The sequence below is a fragment of the Coptis chinensis genome, chromosome 7 (genome assembly GCF_015680905.1).
Source record: "Coptis chinensis isolate HL-2020 chromosome 7, ASM1568090v1, whole genome shotgun sequence".
NCBI classification, from domain to species: Eukaryota; Viridiplantae; Streptophyta; class Magnoliopsida; order Ranunculales; family Ranunculaceae; genus Coptis; species Coptis chinensis.
In genome coordinates this window covers 5,834,469-5,845,149 of record NC_141462.1, presented here as the reverse complement: position 1 = coordinate 5,845,149, position 10,681 = coordinate 5,834,469, and the positions used below count along the sequence as shown (strand labels likewise).

The 10,681-nt window shown below is 35.7% G+C and overlaps 1 protein-coding gene across 1 annotated transcript; it reads right to left on the bottom strand.

Moving 5' to 3' along the window:
* Nucleotides 1-7,944: 7,944 nt before the first annotated feature.
* On the bottom strand, nucleotides 7,945-8,739 carry LOC147485528 (uncharacterized). Its single transcript, XM_086573541.1, has one exon. The coding sequence runs from the start codon at nucleotides 8,737-8,739 to the stop codon at nucleotides 7,945-7,947; it is 795 nt and encodes a 264-aa protein (XP_086429667.1).
* Between the last annotated feature and the right edge of the window lie 1,942 nt (nucleotides 8,740-10,681).

Genomic DNA, 10,681 nt, shown 5'->3' with positions numbered 1-10,681 from the left:
TGAGGCTTCAGCTCTAGCAACAAATCAACTTAAAATGCAGAAGGAGATGACATCAGCTCTTGTGGGGGAGGTCCCAGGATTTGAAGTTGCTTTATGGAGAAATGCAAAAGAATGTAGCAATGATGAAATCTAGCAAGGTTCAAACGCATTGTTCTCCCATGGTTCTAGTTCTTCTCAGGTATGGTCGAATGCACCTTCCATATAAATATTTTCGATGCATACTTTATGTAATGCCTTGTTCATGTATACATTTTATTGCGTAAATAAGCTTGACATGGGTTTTAGTTTTACTATGTATAAGTTTAACTGGAAATACATAAATTCTCGTTAAGTAGGTGGCTTTCCACATAGGATTTGAACTAGATAAATGTGTATATAAGGTAGATAATGCTAGGAGGTGCTTTTTCATGCTAGGAGGTGCTCGACTGTTTGATAGTCTTTTGGATATTGGGAAGTTTTCATATGCGAATTTTGTATTCTTAAGTGTTGATTAAGATATATGTGGCTGTTATATATTACCAAGCTAATTCATTTGTTTTAAGAATGGTGTTTGTTTATATTAATGGGAGATGCTTTAAGTGTCTTTTATTCCTTTATAATGTCTTTTGCACCAATTCCAAATGTTATGATTGCATTCCTTTACTCCCCTTGTATCTTGAAAAATGTAGAAAAAAGAATTATTGTTTACTTTGTGGAATTTCAGGTTTCTAGCTTCAGTTAGAAATAAAACCACTAGTTAGTTTTAGCTATTTGACGGTGGAAAACTAATAGTAAACAATCTTTACATGTCGTTGATGTTTATTCATGCTAAAGATCTCGTAGCATATGGCTCTACTTGATTAGTGGAACTTATATTCATTATTGTTTTCTAGCAATTGTGCTGTTAGAGTGGGGTTCTTTTGATAACATTTGTCTGTATAGATTACTAGTATGTATGTGTCTTGGTTCTTTTGTTACTATTCTCATGAACTCTCTTACTCTCTTGCATGGGTTGCTTTGAGTATTTGCAAGATGATGCACATTTAAGATGCACTTTAATCGATTAGCTTAATGCTTATGCAGCTAGAAAGAGAAGCTACACCTGAAGCTATTTGTTTGGCTGGTTTGGTGAATACACCATCGTAGGTAGTTCACTTATGTGCATGTGTGCATGTGCAGATATAACAAATTTAAGGCTCGAAATCTGGCGAGATTCTCTTTTTTCTTTGATTATCTGATTTAGTTTTGTAATTTTAGTGTCTATATTCAAGCTTTTTTTTTTTTTGGGTAGAAGTCTATATTTAAACTTCTTGTTGATTTCTATGCTTTTCTGTTCGAGGATATATACTTATTTGTTTTTTAGCTTTAAATGGGTCACTTTAATTTGATGCACCTGTTCCAACCTTCACATTCTCCACACAATATGATCTTATTGGTAATTTGCTAGACAATTGTTATTGTGTTTTATTTGCAATTGCTTGGGGGTTTCTCAGTCTTGCATTGATAGTCTACCCACACGTACACTACGCTTAGGCTCCTGTTCACTTTCAGCAAAAAAGGTGAGTACTGCAAGCATTACTATGGAATAGAAACTTTGTTCATGATTACACCGGTTTTCGTTATGAGCTAGAATACACTCTTATTCTATAAAAGAATGCACTCGAACATTTGATATTGTAATGAACACTTGGTTATTCCTTTTTTTGTTAGATAATTCAGTACACGAAACTTGCCTTCGTACATATTTAGTCCTCTTTGCTTGATGATGCACTGAACTAGCACCTCCTTGACTATGTCTAGACCCTTCCAATTATGCTAGGGATGTCTTGTTTGTTCAACTCTATTGTTAGTTTTTCACTAGGTTCAACTCTACTGTTTATGGTACCATAGTTTTCATTGGTCAAGCCAACTATAGCAAGACACAACTTAGCTTCTTTTATGAGGTGCAATGGTTGTACTATATTTAGTAAGAGTGGGTATTATACGGCTTGCACAAATGTAGTTAGGTTGATAGTTTAGACCATTTATTTATGTGGTGACCTGATTGGTAAATGGATTTGAGTTTAGACTATGCATATCTATTAAGAAGCTTATTTGCACGTGGTTGTGATATGAGAATTTGGGTACAAACTTCATAGTTGTTGCATGTGGTACTTAACTTAGAAAAGAAACCTATAAGAGTATGGTTATCTTATGTATAGGTGCATCAACAACTACGATATACCTGTAGGTTCCACTCATGTTGGGCTAGCTTTACCAGGAAAAATTGGATCTTGGCATACCGAAGGCAAGGTTTTCTACTATAACTTAACTACTTTATTTACGTATTCCTTATGTGCATGAGTATTATATTATTTATTGATCTGGCCATAAGTACGTAGTCTTGTACAAGAACTTCTAGTTTCATTCGGACGAACCGAAGTCAACTCTTGTGAACTCACTTCTTTGTGTGGAGTGGCGTCGGACTGATAATGCTCTTGCCGTGTTGTTTACCTCTACTTGGGTTGGCTGCTTAATTGTTCCATCTCTAGAAAACTCTCAAAGTTGTTTACCGTCATGAAAGGCTATGTGATTCACATAAAAGAACAAAATGCGCAAATGTGATGAAGATAGAAATCTCAAATTTCAAATTGTTTTTTCATTATGTTCTTATTCTTCCTTGTATACTTTGAAAGCCTAGTTGTTGGCAATCAAAATCTTGAAAACATTGTAAATTGGAAGTTATCAATGTATATATCAATTTTTGAAATATGTTGTTTTAGTATGTTGCTTCACTAATTGATTTTATAATCTGAGAAACTTTATTTTTATTTTTATTTTTTTGATTGGCAAGTGATGTTGTTAACGGGGACCCCTACCCCTATTACTAATCATAAAAAGTTTGTGTTTACAATCACTTCCTCTTATACTTTCTCCCTATAGCATCATCATGTGCTATTTTGATTACATCTTCTGCTAATGAACTAATTACAATTTCATTATAACTTATATTTGAACAATTTGCAGCTATTGCATCTGCTAGCATGTTTGTTTCCCTATATATATGTTCTATCGAGAAAAAAGTAATTCCTTCTATCATATCTTGTATGCTCTTGATATGCTTCCTAGCTCTCCATGGGTACTTGTTTTTTATGAATGCCACCACATTTTCTGAGTCTGTCTGGGCTTCTATTCTTCCAATATTCTAGCCCAATACTAACCTAATGCCTTGATCCAAGCGTTGTAATTCAACCAGCACTATATTATGATGGTCCCACACCCTATGAGCTGCTGCCATCACTACCCCATCTTCATCTCTTATAACTGCTCCTCATTGCCCTCTCAGTCCTTGTACACTCCATAGCTAGTAAATTCGTGGACGGCAAAAGTTCGATATGGAAATTATTCGCCTAAGATTCGAAATGTTTAACAATAATACTTTTAAATATTTGGTCTAATAAAATGCTAACGGCAAAAATACGATATACATGTTTTAAACGGGTATAATACGAATGCATTCTTTTAAAATTCGACTATATATTTTACATTTAAAACTTTGATATATAAGTATATAACGTTTTTATTTTTATTTTTACAATTTTATTCATGAAAAAATAATACAAATGTCAAATTTTTTGTTCTACTTACTATTACTAACACAAACAAAATTAAAAACGTACAACCAACACATCCATTCCTGATAAACAAGATTGCTTTTGAGTTTTGATCTTCAAGGCTATGGCTTCAAAAACTAAAAAATGGTGGAATCTGTTTTCTAGCTATGGCTTAAAGCATTCAAGAACTAAACACATGTTTTTCTTATACTTAAGTCTAAACATTTTTAGGGGTTCTTTAATCTTTACTTTTTTAGTCGGTTGAGTTTTTCCAAGTATTAAAGTACGAGTGTTTCCATTTCCAGTTTCCAACTTTTACAATAAAAGCACTGTTTTTTTTTTTTAATTTCAATAATTCGGACTTTATAAATCGGCAATAATAAGCCTAGCCCAAGAAATTTGTATATTAAACCGCATCTTTCAAATATTCGTCGTCTTGTTCGCTTTATACGGGAATCCTTATAATACGTGAATAATTCGCAAATTAAACGGCCAATTCCTAGCTATCTACACTCCCATCTGTGTTTAAAATGAAATTTCCTACTGCTGGCTTCTTCCATTTGCATTTTAAGCTTTTGTGCTCCACTACCTCTACTCGTCTGGTCCAAACTTGTTCAAACTCGTGCCTCTCTGGTCCTTCCTCCATTATTATCTTGACCGCATGTAATTTCACTTTTACCTCTTTCATTATCACACCACCTGTATTTCACTGCTCGCTTTGTGTTCAAATATTCTTGAGTTTCTTTACCGCCAAACCCAATATATGAATCCTGTGAATATGAGTTTCGGGGCGACATAATGACCTAAAAATACAACGTACTTTGCAGCTTTTTACATTAAATACAATGTATTATTTTTCTTGCCTAAAAATACAAGATACTTTCAATTTTTTACAATTGATACCATCTGTTAAGTAGGCCTAAACGGAATACGATTTGGCCGTTTAAAAAAGCCCACGTGACTTGCACACACCACGTTTTCTCAATTGTTTACAAGAGTACGCAACTAAGTTGCCCCTCAATTCTTCCCTCCCATTCTTCCCTCCAATTCTTATTTCCCGCCATTCTTCCCATTATAATTTGATGTTGAGCCTCAAATAATTGACTAACCACTAATTCTTAAGTTATGTCTTCCAGTTCGGTTAACTCAAGACACATCTATGAATGTGGATACCCAGCTGTTGTTAAGATTTCACGCACTGAAAGAAACCCAAAAAGAAAGTTCTGGGGTTGTCGCAATTATGGCAATGAACCCTTTTGTGAATATTTTATATGGGTTGATCAATCTTCTTCTAGAAGTGCTGATTCAACTTCTTCAAGGTTGGTTGAGTTGCAGCGTCATAATACGACATTGCAGAATATCAACAACCAATTAAATCTTGATGTGTTTCGTCTTGAAAGAAGGGAGTTAGAGTTGTTGAGGACGCTGGGAGAAGAGAAGAAAAAAACAGAAGAATGGAAGAAGAAGTACAAAAGGATCTGTAGGTTAATGAAATTATTGGCCATTCTATCGGTTCTCCTTCTTTGGTTGATCATTTTGTTCAAGTGAATGCAGTTTATTTATTTTGGTGTTGTTATTTAGTGTTTGTTGTTGTCTTTATTTTCAAGTTGATGTATTCTGTTTTTTGTTGCAATTTAAGAGTTGTTTTGGTGTAAGAGTTGATGAAAAGGACATATATGGGTTTGGTTTCTTCATTGAAGTACAATTGACTGTTGAATATTCTCAGATTGTATTTTCTTTTGAAATGTTTAATTTTTTTAATGGAAGTTGATGTAGTCCGTGTTGCATGATTCTTCTGGATTTGAATTACATTTGAAGTTCTTTTCCTTGGTGTGCGGTGCTACATTTTGCTTCATGTGAACGTACTAATATTGTACTTAGTTTAAAGTAGAGACTAACTAGCTAGATTACATGTTAAATTGACTTCAAAATCTTGGTGCATTATCGATTGCATATTCTTGGATTCTTTTCATTTGTTTCTTGAAGCATTTGGTCGGATTTTTGTAGATAGATCGACTATCACAAAGATAAATCCATTATCAACTCGCATCGATAATACAAGTTTTCGATTGAAAATGTTAGACTACCAAAATGTTAACTTGAAAAACATTCTAGTACCGCAGAACATAAAGAAAAAAGAAGACATACACACTAGCATTTAAACAATTCAAAAGCAAACCATGAGCCCGCTTTGATATAAATACACATACATAACTTAAGCAACCAATAACTTCAGTACAAAGGATTCCAAGCTACTCCGGGCATCTTTTTCGGTGTCCTTGCCTTCCTTGGCTTTTGCTGCAAATTTTTAATCTCTTTCGTGATTAAGCTAGACAAAATTGTAGGTTGAACATCATTGCACATCATGCTAGAGAAAATGGTCAACCTCTTTAGATTTTTCGCATTTGTCGGCAGATATGTTGCAAACTCGTATCATAAGAAGAACCACCGAACCCACTCGGTATGATCTCCTCAAGGTGGAGGTGAGGGAAATCAAGAAGGTTTCACCATCAGTCCTTTGCTTACTTCCCAGATGAGGAAAACTCAAACAAGTATACTTTGGCTCTGTCAAAAACACAGACACAGGTTCGGCAAGAGTGTTGAGAAATTGGTTCTGCAACTTGTAACATACAGAAAGACCAAGACAAAAGACACCAAGAGAAATTGGTTATGCAACGAGAGAGGGTTGACAAATTGGTTCTGCAACTTGCAACTTGTAACATACCAAAAGAAATTGGTTCTGCAACTTGCATCATAGATACCATACCAAACCAAAAGGACAAAACCAAAGGACAATTACAACATGTCTCAGTCAATTACAAATCCAAACCAAAAGACAACCAAAAGACAAAAGACAAACCAAAAAGAAATTGTCCCCATTACACAGCCAAAATGACCACATTGTTTAGAGTGCTCTTTTCGACCCCACTGTTTTGGTCATTTTTGTTTTTAGTCTTGCTGCTTGCTCACTTGTCCCTGCAGGTTGCTTACTTGTCTGTGTCACTTCTTCAATTCTCACTGGTGGTGCCTTTTCTGGTGAGAAATCATCCATTAAAAGATCTAGCAACCTTCTAGCATTAGCTACAGTCATTCTACAGGGTGTAGATGGACGTCCAACTTGACTTGCAGATGTAACTTGACTACCAACTTGGTTTGATGCTTGAGATGGATTTTCCACTTCAGGTTCACCTGAAGGTTGAGCTTCACTTACAACTGTAGCTCGAGCTTTAGTTCTTCTAGCTCTAGGTTGAGCTTTTGTTCTTCTAGTTGTAGGTTGAGCTTCACTTACAACTGTAGGTTGAGCTTGAGATGTCAGATTTGATCTTATGAAGGATTCTTCAGCAGCTTCATTAAATTTGATTGGTCCACCTTGTCCTGGAGGCTAATGACATAAAAAAAATTCGTAATAAAAAAATTATAAAACATGTTAGGGTCTCCACTGTTAATTCAAGAATTCAAGAATACTCACATTAATATAGTGCTCCCCACTGTTAGGGTCCTTGGTACACTCCAATTCCAACTGGTACATGAGGTGCTCTACCCCTACCCCTTCCCTTGCCTCTTGGTACTGCATTGGAATTCCTTGGAGGTGGTAGTGGGTTTTTCCTAGGCCTCCCCTTAGGTTTTCCAGACCTTGTCACCTACATGACAATCAACAAAAACATAGACACAAAAAAAGATTGTAATTAACTGCCCTTAGGTTTTCCAGACCTTGTCACCTACATGACAATCAACCTAACATTCTTAAAATTGGAAATGATTGTAATAAATAGATTAAAAAAAAATGTACATGTTAACTTACAAGTTTTTCAACTGCTGGTTCATTTATATTTGGACATGTCCTTATGTTGTGTCCAGAAATTTGACAATGTGTGCAGGTGATGACTCTATTATCTCTGGTTATTTGATTTCTCACTAAATGTCCTCTTGGTCCTTCATGCATTTCCTTTCTTCTACATTTCTTTGGCCTTCCTGGCATTCTTCTCTCCCTAGGTGGTAGACACTTTTCAGCTGTAGAGTGTGGCCAAAAGATCTCTTCGTTCAAAGGTTGCATGCAATGGTTATAAATCCTGATGTTGGTCTGCTTCTTGTACCAATGTGCGACATAGTCATCTGGGTTTTCATTAAAAAAATAAATGCCATTTATAGCATGTGGGCAAGGAATACCTGACAATTCCCACATTCTACAACTGCATGTCCTCCTTTCTACATCCACCACATAACCCTCTCCTTTACTATTTCTAACTTCAAACAGTTTTTGCCCAGTGTGCAAGCAACTCCAATGCCTTCTTGATAACTTATTCTCTTCAAGTTTCATCCTAATCACAGGACATAAGGTATCGGTCCATTTTTCCATGATCTCTCTCCTTAGCTACGTCCTTGTCACATGTTCAATTCTAATCAATTCAAGCATGTGAATAATTGGTTTCTGTCTTGCTTCCACTAATCTTGAATTAAAAGCTTCAGATAAGTTATTCTCAACTGAGTCACATGAAGAAGAGAACCCATAAAAAGCTCTAGACCATAACACAGAATTTTGTTTCATAATATGATCATGAGCATCGGAGTTAATTGCATTCATCTCATTCATAACTTTTTTAAATTCATGAGGATAACTAGCTTTACTTACTTGCCAGAAAAGAGATTTCAGTTGTGCTCCTGGATAAGATTTCCTAAAGTTGGCATATATATGCCTAGCACAACATCTGTGCTCAGCCATAGGGAAAGTTTCTGCAATGGCTGGCAATAGTCCCTTCTGTTGATCAGTAATTAGAGTCAAACCAATCCCAAGTCCCAAATCCAAGTCATCATTCAACTTTTCTAGAAACCACAACCAACTATTTTTGTTCTCACCCTCAACCACTGCCCAAGCAATAGGAAACATCTGGTTGTTCCCATCTCTCCCTACAGCAGTTAACAACTCCCCTTTACAAAAGCTTTTCAAGAAAGTCCCATCAAGACCTATAACTTTTCTACAACCATCTTTCCAACCACTCTTCAAAGCCTCAAAGCATACATAAAACCTCATAAAAAAAGCCATTTTGGTATGGTCAGGCCTCTCAACTGCAATCTTAACAGAGCTTCCTGGGTTCGATAACAAAATCTCCTCTCCATAATCCCTTAACTTACCATAGTGATCTCTCAAAGAACTCTCTACCTCAGCCATAGCTAACTTCTAGGCCCTATAACACTTCACTTTAGATACTACAATTTTGTATGTGTCATTCACATCTTGCTTAAACTCTTTCAGTTTCCAACATGGGTTTGCAACAATCTTTGACATGTACTTCTTACACAGCCACCTTGCATCTGCAATCTTTATCTTGAAATCTCTTTGGCATGTGTGCTGATTACACAAACTCTTGATTTGAAAAGATTTCTCTTTTTGCATATAAGTTGCCCACAATCTCCAAGTACAATTTCTACACTCTACAAGCAAATATTTTTCTGCACTCTTAGAAAAACTCAAAGGAACAAGTCTGGCTACTGCATAATCTTTCAAGAAATCTCTCAATTGTTCACAATTTGCAAATCTCATGCCCTTAACAGGTTCAAGAGTCATTGTATCACACCTAGGATTAAAAATAGGAAACATTGACTTCTTCCTAATTCTCTCACCATCCTCATCAGTCGAAAGACTGTCATACTCATCAGAATCAACAAGTTCAGGTTCATTGCCATCCCCACCCATTGCTTCATAACCAATCCCACCAAATACATCAACACCACCATGCTCATTTTCAGTAACATCATCATGCCCATTTTAGTAGGCATTTCAGTAACATCATCAACTAAACCACTTGGTTGCTCATTTTGTTTTGCATTTTTTTTGGCATTCCTTCTTTCAATCTTCTCTGCTCTAATCTTGATGATCTCCTCTTCAGCATCACTAATATGATCAAGGCTAGCAGCCTCAGATTCAGTGTCAGATTCCTCTTCAACCTCATAGTCATCATCAGTCTCAGATCCCTCACACTCATCCTCTACCCCTTCTTCTACATAGTGGTCAGCCACTGAAAAAATACAATCGTATATGTTAATTAAACAATATGAAAATCGAGAATACCATAAGCAACTAAACTGTTTTTTTTTTTTTTTTCAGAAAAAGACAAAAAAATTATAATAACTAAACCTTTAACAATCAACAGTAAACAATGGTTGATTGTCATTATAAAAAATAAACCTTTAACAAGAAAAACACAGCAAAAGACAAAGAATGTGGACATCAACAATAAAGACAACAATAAACAATGCTTACTGTTGGCTCGGATCGAGATTTAGAAAAGTAAATTCGCGAAAAGATATTTAGGTTAGTCAACGAAGAATGGGAAGGTTTGGTTCTTAGTTGCGTGCTAAAAATACAATTTGTAAACAATTGAGAAAAGGTGGTGGGTGCAAGTCACGTGGGCTTTTTTAAACGGCCAAACCGTATTCCGTTTAGGTCTACTTAACAGATGGTATCAATTGTAAAAAATTAAAAGTATCTTGTATTTTTAGGCAAGAAAAATAATACATTGTATTTAATGTAAAAAGCTGCAAAGTACGTTGTATTTTTAGGTCATTATGTCTTTCGAGGCATCTTGTTTTCCCCTCTTCCCCTTACTTCTGTTCATGATCCAATTCAGTTCTTCCTGCCATGTTTGTTCTCTGGTCTTGTTATAGCCTACTTTAATTAGCAATCCCTCCCATACAACTTGAGCATAGCTGCATACAAAGAAGCGATGCTCTTCTGTTTCCACTCTAGAGTTACAGAATATGTAGAAAATTTAAATTAGGTAGGAGGGGTGTCTAGAAAAATAGAATCTACCAAAAAAAAAAATTATTTAAACTAATACGACGGGGAACATTGGGGAACATTGTCGTTAATTGACTTTCCAAAATGAAATATGAGAGAAATGCGTGTCCACTTAGGACACAAATTTATGACGGTTAGCTGAGTTTCAGTTTTCTTTATATACTAGATTTTGGACCCGGGAATATGCTCGAGATCTATTAAATATTTTGTGTGCTGAAAAGGCTTTACAAAATGTCTCACACAAATTTTTAGGGGTGTGCATAAATCCACAACAACCGAGATAACCGACCGACCCGATCCGAACCGAGTCAAA

Bases quoted from the DNA above. Each gene is read 5' to 3' on its own strand.
- LOC147485528 (XM_086573541.1), bottom strand. From the start codon at position 8,739: ATGGCTGAGGTAGAGAGTTCTTTGAGAGATCACTATGGTAAGTTAAGG.